This window comes from Camelus bactrianus, chromosome 10 (assembly GCF_048773025.1).
Source record: "Camelus bactrianus isolate YW-2024 breed Bactrian camel chromosome 10, ASM4877302v1, whole genome shotgun sequence".
Lineage (NCBI taxonomy): Eukaryota > Metazoa > Chordata > Mammalia > Artiodactyla > Camelidae > Camelus > Camelus bactrianus.
The window spans coordinates 25,001,762-25,017,210 of NC_133548.1; the positions used below are offsets into that span (position 1 = coordinate 25,001,762).

General features: G+C 33.5%; 1 protein-coding gene across 3 annotated transcripts in view; it reads right to left on the bottom strand.

The window, feature by feature from the left end:
- Positions 1–300: 300 nt before the first annotated feature.
- QSER1 (glutamine and serine rich 1) overlaps positions 301–15,449 on the bottom strand; it is a 62,971-nt gene continuing 47,822 nt past the window's right edge. For all 3 annotated transcript variants that reach the window (XM_010964712.3, XM_074372200.1, XM_074372199.1), the window contains 6 exons: positions 15,024–15,241; positions 9,648–9,785; positions 7,126–7,223; positions 3,843–3,995; positions 2,491–2,586; positions 301–1,286 (listed from right to left, as the gene is read on the bottom strand). In XM_010964712.3, coding sequence (XP_010963014.2) covers positions 1,146–1,286; positions 2,491–2,586; positions 3,843–3,995; positions 7,126–7,223; positions 9,648–9,785; positions 15,024–15,241 — 844 coding nt within the window. In that variant the 3' untranslated portion in view covers positions 301–1,145. The remainder of the gene's footprint in view (positions 1,287–2,490; positions 2,587–3,842; positions 3,996–7,125; positions 7,224–9,647; positions 9,786–15,023; positions 15,242–15,449) is intronic.

Consider the following 15,449-nt stretch of genomic DNA (forward strand, 5'->3'; position numbering starts at 1 on the left):
CAGTTCCGAGAGTTAGGTCAGTGAGCTGTGTTGAACACTGCATGCAGTCTAATTATAAATTTTATTCTTCAAAATGTACAGTGTGGTTAATTTTTATTTTGACAAATCAGTTAACCAAGTGCTAGTTTACTAAGAAATTTATTTTCATGGAATTAGAAAATTACTGCAGTGTCTAACACAACCCCATTTATAAAGCTAAACTAATTCTAGTACTGAATGCGTTTTCTGGATAACACTGAAGCAAATCTGTATAAACAAAAATGGTTACCTCAGGAGAGAATTCACAATAGAAATTCAATATATAACTAAATAAGATTTACTGAAAATAATGAAAAGTGTAGTACAGATACATTGAACATAATCATAACCACAACATTTTCCTTGTGAAAAATACAACTATTAGTGAAATAAAATGTACAATTGAAAATTTTTCCAAAGGAAAAACAGTATAAAGGAAAATACTTTTCTTCGATAGGGAAAATAGTATGTCATTGTTTTCTCATCACGATATAATTTGACACAAAAAGCAGTCATAGAATTGCACCAATTCCACATCCAGTTTCCTGAACATGTTAAGAGTAAAAGGAGTTCATAAAGCAGAATGCAGTTTCTGAATTTTACATTTTAAATTGATGATATTCTCATACAGAATGTCACATCACACCAGATCTGTTTACATAATGTACAATACTTTCTGTTTTGTGGCCAGACGTAAATATTAACATGTGCTTTCTGCTACCTCTCTTTCGTTCTGGTGTTTAGTCAGAGAGTCAGGAAAAAGTAATCAAGTTACTTAAGTGTTATCTCTCTAGCAATAAAGAAAAATTATATTTAGTGCATGCTTCATCCTTTGTCAAAAAACATTTCTGAAAATAAAACTCAGTTACCCAATGGTTTACAAAATAGAAAAATCATTCATTAGGATAAAAATGTGGTGGGATTTAGGTCCATTTCCAAAGGACTGACTTCCTTGGCAGCACCACTGTCCCTCAGCAAGGCTGTGATGCAAGTTCATGATCAAAGCAGGTGTGCCTGCAGGAGACCACTGCTTGACATTCGATTATCTGAGGCCCTTGACCCCCCTTGACCACCCGCCTCTGCCATCTCATTAGTGCTAGAAAATAAATGGAATTTTTGAGGAAATGTTAAGAACATTTCTGCTGTACATGATTTAGAAGTTCTCCAAATTTTTCAAATAGGTCTTCCACCCATTTTACATTTTTCATACAGAGTTGGACAATTTCTTCTTGTCCTAAATCTTCGTTTTTTTTCTGCACAGAAGAAATCTAAAATAAAAAGAAATGCCAAATTACTTATCACTTATACTTATCACTCTTCATGAGGGATTACTGTTTCTATATCCTGAATGAAAAGAGGATTTATAAATTCACCTACAAGTACAGATCTTTTTTTTTTAAATTCCATCCATGGAGAATGATTATTTCATATAAATTTGGGTGAAGTCTAATCCTATCATTTCTCGCTCCATGGGGGCAGGGAGGAAGTGGTTCAGACTTTCTCAGTTCCAGTTGTCTTAAAAACCAAATGACAAACAAATCGGTCAATTCTGCGTTTCAGAGCATTGTAAAAATTGCTAACGTACTTTGCATGACCATCTTTGCTAGACAGGTTAGATTTAAGAATATCTTCCCATACCAGACCATTAGCAAATACATCATGTATAGCCTTGAGCCAACTTAACCATTTTTAATTAAAAAACTGATAATGCTTGTCAAAAAAGGTTACTGTTTACAAACATTTAACCTCTAAGGAAATTAATCCTTACATCCCCATCCACCAAGTGGTATTACTGTCATACATCATTTCTGAGCAACTTAAATTATGATACTTAAAAGTTACAATTAAATTTTAACTATTATTTCTTCATGCCAAGGCGCCAAAACCCCATTTCTCTGCAATGTCTCTGAGATAAGGCGATTCTAATGATAAGGAGGACAGCGAGATATTTAAAGTAGTGACTGAAGTGACTTAATTAAAGCAGGATCATTATGTATTACGAGAGAAGAAAATGCAATAAAGTGCCATTATTATGGCAATGTAAAAGCAAGTATTATGGCTTAAAACTACTACTTACAGCTCCTATGAGAGGTGGTGAGCCTTAGATTAATCTGAGAGAGCATGGACACAATTTTTTAAACAATTTTCAAAAATTCTCTTTAAAACATCAAAAAGTACTATAGCTAACTAGTGAATATAACAAAAAGAAGACTCACAAATACAGATAACAAACTAGTGGTTCCGGCAGGGATGGGCAGTAGAGGGGTAGGGGAGTGGGAGGTACACATTATCGTGTGTAAGATGAGCTACAAGGATGAATTGTACAATGTGCGGAATATCGCCAGTATTTTGTAATAACTGCAAATGGAGTTTAACCTTTAAAAATTGTACATAAAAATGCTGTAGCTACAGTCTTCTTCAAGTTCAGAAAAACATACACTTCTTTTTTAAGTAAATGAAAAAAATAATTACCTCATCCTTACATATCAGATAAACATGATATTTATAATGATGGAGTGAATGATACAAAGAATATAACTGTATTTTCTCTGGATCAACAGCAAACTCCTATAAAAAGACAAAGTTTACAGATACATTTACTTCATGGAGCATCTGAACTAAGAATACTTCTATGAAAATACTAGACCAAAAGTCTCAATGGAAATCTTGAAAATGACTTATATGGCTAGATATTAATATGTATTAATATGGACAAAAAGGCTTATTCAAAATAAGTATTTAAGTTGTATTTTAAAATCTTTATTATTTTTTCTGACTATAAACATACACTGTTTCAAAAAACTTAAACAGTAAAGAAAAATTTAAACAGTAAACATGAGATGACTTATGAAGTAAAAGAATTCTATAATCTCTTGCATCAGAGGTAAACAAGGTTAAGAGCACGTCATATATTCATCCATGTTTCCCCCCACGTATAACATACATTAATAACATTACTGTTGTAATGGGAAGGGAATCATACCATACATATTGTACTGCAACTTTATTTTTTATTGCAACTTTATTTTTTATAACTTTTTTAACCTAACTTGGATAAAGCTTGGTTATCTTTCTATTTATTACGCCCCCCACCCATAAATTATATGAGGGTAGGGATTTTGGACCACTTTTCATTGTTGTATTCCTAATACTTAGAACTGTATTTGGTGTATTATACACACTCAAAAATTTTTTATTGAAAGAATGAATAAATCTAACTCTTCTTTTTAAAAAGTACATAGTATTACCTTATCTGGGTAGCTGTTTATCTAGTCTCACACTGGTGAAACCTGACTGGAAGTGCTCTTACAGAAAATTCCACAGTGTGCCAAGGCATGCAGTTTTTTGTATTTGTGAATGTTTCTATAAAACACATTTCTGATGGGGAATTGATATGCTGCTAAACTGTTTTCTGAAAAGGAAATAATTTAGACTATGATTGAAAATAAATGAATTCCAATTTTAATAATTTTACAGACATATTGAACCTTATGGAATGTGTGGACACTCACTTATCTGTATGCATTTGTATCCAATGATACACAAAAATATAAAAAATATAAATACAAATGTGGGATGATTCCTTGCTTATTAGTCTACTTATAATATTTGTGAGCACTCATCATATGAGATGCTGTGATAGGCAATAGAGAAAAACAGAGTAAGACCAAGTCCCTGTTCCTTAGGCCAGACCTGCTCATTCCTACCTGAAAAACACTTCGCATTTACCAATATAGTAAAATATTTGCTCATTTCAATGTTTTAAGTAGAAATTATATTAATAACTGGAAAAGGTATAATTACATTAATCAATATATACTTACTTGTGCAGATTTAGTGGTTGTTTTAGAAGTCCTTAGAGTTTTTTTATTATAAGCTTTGCCATTCATTTTGATTTTAGAAATAGTGGATCCCCCACTTTTTGCTTTAGTGTCTCGAGTAATTATTGTTAGTTCAGGAAAACTTTCCAAAGCATTCTTTAAAATAAAGCAAAAATAACTGATATCAGAGGAAAAGTGATCTCAACTATTTCCAGCTATTCAAAATGTATTTTTTTTTAAATTTAGAAATATATTCATACACGTACATATACACATAGAATATATGTGGGGGTACTGACTGGGGTATGGTAAATACATACAACCTATACATACATATACATACATATGTGAGGTGTTAAACATGGCCACAAGTTCTTTGTAGCTCCTCCCATCAAGAAGTGGAATCTAGTTTTCCATCACTTGGATCTGGGCCAACCATGTTTTATGACCTGTTTTAAGCAATAGCGTGTGACACTGTGGGGACTCTTGAATGAGACAGAGAGTTCCTTCTAGAAATGCCTCTCTGGCTTAAGGCAGGGGAAAGAAGAATACATGTAAGCCTCAACTGTTTTATAAATAGTTACAACCTTTAAGGCCACTCTTTTGTGAACTTTGTGAAGTTCCCAAGAACCTGGTATTTTGACATCTCAAACAGTGCATTTTTAAACATAACTTAATTTTTTTTTTGAAGTGTAGAAATGAACCATTTCATTTTATAGAAATAACAGAAGTTTTGGTATTCCCTACCAGGGTGAGCTATTAATTTCTAGCTTCATATTCTTTCTTAGGTTATTTCTGCTTTTATTATATACCTTGGTGCTTTCCATATAGAACATGTCCAGGCTTGAAAAACTTTGGACCCAGAAGTATTATTTACAACAAATGACACTTAGAGACAAAAATGGATTCTAAATTTAGAAACAATGACATGGAGATGAAAGCAAAAAATTTATTGATTTTTCCAATAAGCACAAGATGCTAAAGATAATTGGAAGTACATGGATTTCAGAGGAAAACAGAGCATCATTAACTTCAAAAGGATTTATGATTCCTCAAATTACCAAGATCATTATAGGAAATAGTGCTAATTATTTCTAAAGACCAGAAAATCTTTTATAATCTACTGTTTGTAATATTTTACATTAGATCATTCTAACTTTTAATATTGTGTGTGTATTTTGGCTTTGAAATACAAATTGCTGTAAATGAAAACTATCAATATTAATAACTAATTTCAAAGTTAGAAATTGTGCTTTTTCTATGAAAATAAGAATATGAAAATGAATCTTTCAGTTGTTCACCATAAACTACTATATATGATATAAATATCGACTGAATCTATTAAAATTCCAAGTGGTAGCTTTATTTTAATACAAGTTGTTAGAGAACTGGTTTGACATTTCTAAAATGGTTGGCCAAACTGGTCATTTTTAAGATTTAGTAAATATTCAGAAAATATAACCTAACAACATTCCTTTGTTTGTGGAAAACATTTCTCAAAGGAGTATTTCAAGACAGCAGTTGAAGCAGAAAATACTGGACTAGGAGTGAGTAGAACAAATTCTTAGCACTGGGCTTCTTACTTAGCTTCTGACATTTTTTTCCTCTGCAAGTCCACAGCAGTGAAGAATACATGACTACTAGTAGAGTTTGGTATCATTTAACTTCAAAGTCAGTCTCAGAGCCTTAACATTCACCTAGCTAAAATGAAGTCGATTTTCACTTTTATTTGTTCAGATAAAATAGGGAGGGAGGGATAAACTGGGAGTTTGAGACTGGCTGATACAAACTACTATGTACATGATAGATAAACAACAAGGTCCTACTGTATAGCATAGAAAACTATATTCAATGGCTTGTGGTAACCTATAATAAAAAAGACTATGTATAACTGAGTCACCATGCTGTACACCAGAAAATACAACTGAAAAAAAAAATTGAAAAAGAAAAAATATAAACACACAAAAAAAAAAAAGAAAAAAAGAAACAAAACAAAACAAGCTATACAAATTATCCGAAGGAGTTAAAAGACTTACGTCCACACAAAAACCTTCACACAAATTTGTATAGCAGCTTTACTGATAATTACCAGGATTAGGAAAGAACTAAGATGTCCTTCAATAGGTTAATGGATAAACTGTGGTATTCTGACAATGAAATATTACTCAGTGCTAAAAAGAAATAAGCTACTAAGCCATGAAAAACCATGGCGGAACTTTAAATGCGTATTAGTAAGTGAAAGAAATCAACCTGAAAAAGCTACATACAGTATGGTTTCAACTATATGACATTTTGGAAAATGTAAAATTATGGAGACAGTAAAATTGTGGATCAGTGGTTGCCAGAGGTTAGGGGAGAGAAAGGGATAAATTTGACAGCACAGGATTTTGGAGGCAGCGACAAACTACTGTATCTATGGAACGTGTAAGAATGAACTGTAACATAAATTATGGACTTTAGGTCATAATGACACGTAATGTAGGTTCATCAACTGTGACAAGTGCATCACTCTGGTGGAAGATTTTGGTAATGAGGGAAGGTTATTCATGTGTGGGGATGGGGGGTACACGGGAACTGTACTTTCTGTTCAATTTTGTGTGAACCTAAAACTGTTCCAAAAAATAAAGTCTTTTTTTATAAAAGCTATACAAATGTATTAAAAACTTCTCTCAAGATAGATATAACCAAATGATTCTAGATGTTATGCTATAATTTGACTAAGAAAATCTGGAAAATTTTTGACTACTAAGTAGTTTCTATGATAAATTTTCTGAATTTAGATTAGCTTTTTGCTGTTCTCTATAGTTGGAAATACCAAAAACCAATTTATAGTGGGCCAAGAGATGTTAACAGATGTATGTATCTCTTACCATTATGTGAGGGTCAATTTTTCCTTAGATACTGGGTAAATCAGCCAAGTAAAGGGAATTTCAATAACTGCTAAGGCCAATTCTAATTAGATGAAATGTGAAAAATTCGGAAAGGTTTATAAGAAAAACAAGATTGGTATATGCTAGTTTAAAGGAAGTACTTTCAAAAACACCTGGAAATTATTGTATAGAAGGAATACCAGATGAACATAAAAAGCTGAAAAATGAATTCAAGCAGAGAAAAAGCAAATGATTAACACTAAGAATGTGCTTAATAAAATAAAAAGACAAACTAAGATCAGACTCATAAGGAATAAAAATCAAATTTTTGTTGGGTGGAAAATTTTATAAAACTGAGAATGACTCTCATAAGTTTTCTCTCCTGAGTTTGCTAATAAACCATCTGAAGGAAATACCTTGAATGACTGATCCAAATGAAGATTCAAAAGAAGTCTTTTTCGGTTATCATTCAGCAAGCTATCTATTTTTTTCATATGAGGCAAAAGTAGCTCATCTAAAAAAGGATAAAAATTTATTGTAACAGGATAAACTATCAACACAAAAACTTGTTAGAAATCCAACTTTTCCTTAAAACAGTAATAGATTAAGACATTAAATTCATTGGTTATGTAATGTATCATTTAAAAAATACTAGACATGAAGCTTTTTGAACAAAAGCTAACTTGAAAAAAATTTACAATAGCCAGGTGAGAAGGAAGCGGTGGAGGGTGATGATGGAATCAAGAGTCCTGGGTGTGAGCCTGTCTGCGCCATCAGAACTGACTGACGGGTAGGCAAACTGCCTAATCTGTCTAGACCTCACTTAACCATGTGAACAGTAACAGTATTACAACATATACATTTAACACCAAAATTTGATAAAACACTGTGTGTGATATTCTTAATTCACTATAGTTTAGGGCAAAGAAAAAGTAGGGCAAGAAAAATAGTCAAAACCCAGTTTCAAAAACACAAGGGAAGAGTCAAAATTGTTATTTCAGAAAAGGAGAGACTAAAAGGATGATGAAGATGCCTATCCAACGATTCTGCTCTTTTTCACCCTCTGAAACTTAAAGCTCTTTTAAGAAAAGCACTTTCAGAGTGTAAGTTAATTACTTTTGGTGCTGTATTAAATATTTTAGGATACTAGACTATTTCTTAATTTATCAGCATAACATTTTATAATACTAATTATCTTTAATAACCATTCTAAAATGTATATATAATCCTCAGAATCTGGTTACTAATTTCATAGTTAAATAAAAGGACTACATTTGGAGAATAAACACAAGAACAGAGACCAGCAAAAGAACACTTCCTTGAATTCAAGAAAAGTCTTCAGTGAGGAATGTCTTTGTCATGACAGCACACCTGATAGCTTTCAGTAATCTAACAGTGATTAAATCTATTCAAATACTGTAAGAATTTATATTTCACAAAAACAAGTTTCAAACATTTGTAGACTATTTTAAAACATAACTATTAAAATCTTCTTCCCTCATTTTAAATGGAGAAAAATAAGAAAACAATAAGCAATAGAAAAAAATCATTTAAAATACAACTACCTAGACGGGAGGATCTAGCACGAGGTCCTGGGTTCCATCCCCAGTACTCCCTCCACACATAAATAAATAAACCTAATTACTACCCACTCCACAAATACAGCTACCTAGAAATGACTACTACAAAGAAATGTGTATTTTATGATGCAAAGAGTTTTGATTGAGAGAGAAAACAAATGGTAGAAATTCTGACCTGGGGAATTAATTATGGGTTTTAATTGTGGCTCTTCTACCACTAACTTGTTCTACAACCACAGGAAATACATTTAATCTCTCTGAAATTTAACTTACAAAGTGAATGACTTAGATTAGGTAATCTCTAATGTCTCTTTGAGCTTTACAATGGCTGATGTATGAATTACTATTTCTGATTATATTACTATCTCTGATTATATGGTCAAAAATGCAAGACCAGAAATTAGAAGACCTTGGATTATAATCCTTTCTTTGCTACTTGCAAGTTGTGGGCTCTTAAGCAAGTCACTTAAGCCTCACCTCATTGTCTTCATCCAAAAAATGGCTGTCTAAATTGTTCTGGGATTAACATAGAATAACGTAGTCAAAGTACGTGGAAGTAATAAAAAAAAAAAAAAAAATATATATATATATATATTAATAAGCACTGTTGTTTAAGTGTAGTGTTACTGACTATTCTTTGTTACTATCTTTTTGAACTTACACCTGTTCAACTCATTTTGATAGAGTAAGGGTAATGGAAACCGGTTCATTAATCCTTTCATTCTCTCTTTAGTTGTCCCTTGTGAACGGTATAGTAGCTAAAGAGTAAATATTAGTGAGCAACATTAGATATATGAATTACTAGTTCATTTCATATGTCAATTTCACCCCTACTTTACTATAAGAAAAATTACTAAGAGTCAAAAGGAATAATATTAATAAATATAACCAAGGCATTTATCATTTTACTACTAATTGATTAGAAAATAATTACTCTGTGATATATCTTTTACTGGACACAAATACAAAGTTTTAATCATTACTCTGCTATTATCTGGTTCATCTTTCCAATTATTAGAAAACAGATTATATTGACATCTGGACCTTTCATGTAACAGACACAGTAAAATATTATGAGGATAAAGATTCTAAAATTCAAAGAAACTAGTGTGTAACTACACAATAATATTCTCATGAGTAGGAATCAAAAAAATACACTCAATGTGAAGTTGGTCAAGTAGTCAAACAATTCATGAAAAATATGACCCCACTTTATAGAATCAATATATCAGTAGTTTGTTAGCTGACAACATAAAGGTATATATTAAAAAAACCACATATTAAACATGTAACTAACAGAGAAGAATAAAAAAGATCCAGAAAGTACTACCAAGAAAGTACTACTTAGCAGACTGTACCATTGCTCTTCTCTAAGGCTTGCATTGTGTCGGGATCCAAAGCAATGCTAACAAGCAATTCCATGTAACTCTTAAAGGTTTCCTTCATTGCTCTTGTGTTCAGAAAACGAGTGACAAAGGGAGCTGGAGGATTAAATTCTGGGAGGGAGAAAAGATGAAATATTAAATATTCCTTCCTGACAACTTTAAAAACACTTTGCTCTCTAGTAACAGCCTATAAGCAGATTAAAAAGTTATGGATAGAATTTCTTCAAATTCAAGGTTCTCTCACTCTGCCTTGAAAAACACCCTGGGTAAGAGATTCCCAAAGCTGGCTTACACATCACAATCAATGACTGGAGGGCTTTTAAAACAAAATAAGCCAGATAGCTGAACTTAATAAAAAAGAATCTCTGGGGGTGGTGATGGTGGCCGTGGTGATGGAGCTTAAATGTTGTATTTTTAAAGAGGTTCCCAGGTGACTCTGAAGCCCAAAACCAGCCCAGCATTTGAAAACATCTGCTCCATAGGAAACTGTTTCACCTCCCCTGGCCCCCCCAGGGATCTGCTGTTGTAACCGAGCAGGACCCTATTGCCATCATCAGTGACCATCTGATACCTGTAATCGTGTTTGTAACTACTTAACTGTGTAATGGTTTAAAGGGTTTTTCTCACACTCTTGCTGACCAGGAGTAGACTACAGAGGAGGGAGGCTTGGGTGGTCTGCCCAACCCCCCAGTGGTGCTGCCTGTGGGGATCATGCTCAGTGTCCTGCTTTTGCTCCCACTACCCTGCCTTTGACCCCAGCACCTCAGAAACAGCAACTGGGTGTTTTATGCTTCTTGTTGTTCATAACTTCCCCCAACTACCCACGTCTGCAGTTGCTTTTGCCCCCTTGTGGTTTGCTTGTATCCTGTTGTTCAAGCTGCAGGCCTCAGCCTGTAGCAGGAGATCCTAGGCCTCAGCCTGCTGAAAAGGCTACAAGTATTTATCAGTCTGACTTTAAACTGAACACGTTTTCTCTAAAGCTCTTTTCCAAAGACCCCCTTCCTATGCATCCTTTGTTCCAGGTACAAGAATATGACAAGAGCCCCAAAGCCAGAGGTAAACTTCATACCCAGAAGAGGGAAGGGGATCACTGCCATCTGCAAAAACAAGAACAACTCTGCGACAATTTGTTACCTTGTATACAATCTCTATGAAAACTAGCTCTGCCCCTTAAGCTGGAACTTTTACTATAAAACCCTCCAGCAGGCTCACAGTCTTGGAGGCATTAGCCCCCTGCAACCTCCTTTGCCTGGCAATGAAATAAGGCTGTCTTTTCTACTTCATCCAATACTCTGTCCTCGAGTCTCAATTTGGTAAGCAGGGTACGGAAGGACGCCATGTTTCAGCAATACTGCCAGGTCAGGCTACTTCAGAACTGATGGTTTCTCTATAGTATTTAATTAGCAAAGAAACCACAAAACACCTAATGTATGAGTTAATATATACATATCTCTTCTTTTTACTTCTATACTTAAATTACTGTATAATGCTGGTCTAGAGCCAAGATATATTAAAAAAAAATTTTTTTTAATGTAAACAGCCTGTGCAAGAAAACGTCACTTAAATTCAATGGCAAGAACTGTAAGATTAGAAGTGTCTCAATTTTGACTTTTTCATTCAAATATATAACTATTATTGCAGCCTTTAACAGGAATTCTTAGAGTTGGGTCCAAAGACCCCTCAGGGGGTCTCTGATGTCAAATTGTTTTCCTAATAATATTAAGATGTTATATACTTTTTTCACTCTGTTGACATTTGTAAAAGTAATGGATAAATTTGCTGGTGTCTTACTTAGCATGAATTGAAGCAGGGACACCAAACTACTAGTAGCCATATACTTTGCCAGGACTGTCATCTAACTGCCATCCATTTGAAGGGGGTAAAAAAACAAAACCAGTTTCACTTAAGAACAATCCTTGATGAAGTAGTAAAAATTACTAATTGTATTAATCGTTATTCTTGAGTAAATTTTGTCTTAACATTCTGTGTGATGAAATGAGGGGTACACACAAAGCACTTCTGCTATGAAATATGATCTCCATGAAGAGCATCATGCAATTGTTTTCATTACAAGATGAACCAGTCACCTTTTCCCCTAAGGAATACTATTTTTATTTGAAAAATATAACTGGAGACGCACTATGCCTAGTTAGACTTGGGTATCTGGCAGATATTTTCTTAAAAATTAGTAAGTGAACTTGTCACTGAAAGGAAAACAACTGACAGTACTCGTTGTCAAAGATAAAATTTGATGTTTCTAGTGAAAATCAGAACTCTGGAAAACCACTTTCCACCACTGTGAGCTTGACAACATCCCAACAGTTAAAGACTGCACTGATGGGATCAGTGGTTAATATTAAAAATGTTATTTTTTGATACTATAAAAATGTATGATGTAAATGTAAGAACTAAAACCATAAGACTCTTAGAAGAAAATACAGGGATAAATCTTCATGACCTTGGATTTGTCAATGGATTCTAAACATGACACCAAAAACATGAGCAATGAAAGAAAAAATAGATAAATTTGGCTTCATCAGAATTTCAAACTTTTGTGGACCAAAAGACATTGTCAAGAAAGTAAAGTATCAACCTACAGAATGGGATAAAATATATTCAAATCATATATTTGATAAGGGTTAAATATCTAGAATATATAAAGAACTCCTACAACTAAAGAACAAAAGGAAAAACAACCTGGGCAAAGGATTTGAATAGACATTTCTCCAAAGAAGATAAGCAAATAGCCAGTAAAGACATGAAAAGATACTCAACATCATTAGCCGTTAGGAAAACACAAGCCAAAATCACATTAAGACACCATGTCACACCTACTAAGAAGGTTATAAAAATACATATATACAAGTGTTGGTGAGGATGTGAAGAAATTGGAACCCTATGCATTGCTGGTGGGAATGTAAAATGGTGCAACCACTATAGAAAACAGTTTGGTAAGTCTTCAAAATGCTAAATATACAATTATATGACTTAGCAATTCTACTCTTTGGTATATAAAGAATTAAAAACAAGGACACAAATTTGTATTTGTATGCCAATGTTCATTGCAGCATTATTTACAATAGCCAAAATGTGGAACCACTGAAGTGTCCATCAATAGATTAAAAAGATAAACAAGATAAACAAAGAACATACAATGGATTAATTTATAATGGAATAGTATTCAGCCATAAAAACAAATGAAGTTCTAATATATGCTATACAACATGGATGAACCTTAAAAGCATTATGGTAAGTGAAATAAGCCAAACATAACACTTACATGAGATATTTAGAGTAGGCAAATTCATAGAGACAGAAAGCAGATTAGAGATTACCAGCAGCTGGAGGAAGGGGAGAATGGTGAGTTACTGCTTCATGGTTACAAAATTTCTGTTTGGGGTGATGAAAAAGTTTTGGAAATAGCTGTGATAGTTGTGCAACAGTGTGAATGTAATTAATGCTACTGAATTATACACTTAAAAAGGTTAAAAGTGGTAAATTTTATGTTATATGTGTTTTACCACATTTTTTTAAACGTGGAAAAATTAATTAGACCAGGTACATCAATGAGCTAACAAATATTTTCACCTGACCAATAAATAATGTTATAAAGTCATTCATGGGTGAAAGATACTTCAAAGGGCAAATCAATCGATTTTGATGTAACAAGTATGAAAAGCTGAAAAAACTACCTACTACTTGTCAAGTTTACAAAATAAAAACCTTTGAGTACTGAAGAAAAATATCCATAATTATCTGAGAAGATAATTAAATACTCCTTTCTTTCACAACTACATATCTATTTGAGGCTGTGTTTTCTTCATATACTTTAACCAAAATAATATAGAATAACAAACCAAATGTAGAAGCAAATATGAAAATGCTACTCTTCTAAATAAATACTGTTGGTTTAGGAAAATACAGTTGATTAGGAAAACTTACGTTAATATGTAATGTGTTTATCTTAAATAAATATTTAAAAATTGTCTGTTTTAACCGGTTCTTAGTGATACACATAGATACAGGCCACAAAAAAAAAGTGTTTTGGAATCCTCAATAAATTAGAAGATTTTATATAAAGAAGTCTTGAAACAAAAAGTTTGAAAACCACCAGCCTATAAATATGTTTATTATCAATATTTGCTTTCTTTTTAAAAAGGACTAAAAATGCTTGCTGTTAGTGACACCTAATGGTAACTCAAGTTACCAGTGAAAATTTTCATTCTGCTTGTCATTTTGAGGAAGCTGTATAAATCGAGTGCAGATTCAGAACCCAAACTTCTCCATCCTAAACAGTAGGCAGGAATGCTGACTGCAAAATTATATGTAATGCCTTCCACACATACTCAAAGCGTTCAATTTCTTTTTAAATGCTGATGCACACACTTCTGAACAACTGTTCATAAGTAGTGTTTAAATACAATACATTTAAAGTAAACTTCTGTAATGAAGAAACATTTTTATTATGATTCTATTTCTATTCAAGTAATCTCTAAAATCAGGTCCCAGGTAAAGATACTTGTAGTGTCAGAAACCATCCTGGGTATCATACCCTCGACACGCAATTCACCACTCAACCTCCGCAAGATTACATCTTGCATTTCTCCAACGTGCCCCCTCAACTTCAGATTTTACCATGTCACTCCCCCACTTAAATCCCTCCAAGGGCTCTCTTTTGTTATGGGATCCCAAGCTTCTTAGTTTTAGCATGGCATACACAGCCTTCCATTATCTTCATCTTTTCCAGATGACCTTCAAATGTATGAACTAGAAGAAGGTCAGTGAGCTTTTTCTGTAAAGGGCCAGATGGTAAATATTTGGGGCTTTAACTGCCATATGCTTTCTGCAGTAACTACTCAAATCTGCCACTGTAGTGGGAAAGCAACTGTATAAAAATATGAACGAATCAGTGTTCCCATAAAACTTTACAAGAATAAGCTGCAGGTCAGATTTGGCCCACTAGCTGCAGTTTGCCAAGCTCTCATCTGAACTACTGAGCTGCTAGAAATTTCTTGCATATATTACACAAGTCTGATGGAATGGTGTATTCCACTGTAAAGTAAATATCAATATATATAGCTTACATAAACGCTCTTTGGTGTAGAAGGGTTCTAAGGTCAAAAAGTGTGATAACTGCCATCTATTTCAACCCCCTCATTTTATAAAAGAGAGGGCTAAGGCACAGGTTACCTAGCTTAGTCACGGGCAACTCTATGCCTAAGCATAACTTAATCAGGTAGCTAGATTCCCTGAAAAATAAATACATTTTGAATTGTCAGCATCACTGCTCCTCTCCATTCATGCAGATAATCTAAAGTTATCAAGGTATTCACTTCATGGAGAACTCACCCTCATCGTCACTACTACTAGAGTGCATCTCAGGAGATGAGTCAGACTGGGATGATGAAAATTCTTCTTTCCATTTCTTCCTTTTCTTTGGTGGTGGCTCAGCCTTTACTTTTAGCTGTTTAACTTTGGGTTTTGTGGACGGGGCTTTTGTGGTTGTAGTTTTTGGTGTTGGAGGATCAGAACTTTTACTGCTACTGCTTGGCTTAGCCTGAACAGTTCTGCAATGTTACAAACAGACTTCATTAACACACTGAAATCTCGTCAAATTAAAATAAGACAAAAAACTGAGAAACACTGGTAAAGAAGAGTTTATTTAATGAAAAGTTTATTTAATTACCTCACCAATACCTTCAAAATAAAGTCCAAGTCGTATGCATCTCCAATGGTAATTCCCCCTAAGTTCTCCTGAAATATACTCTTTAAACA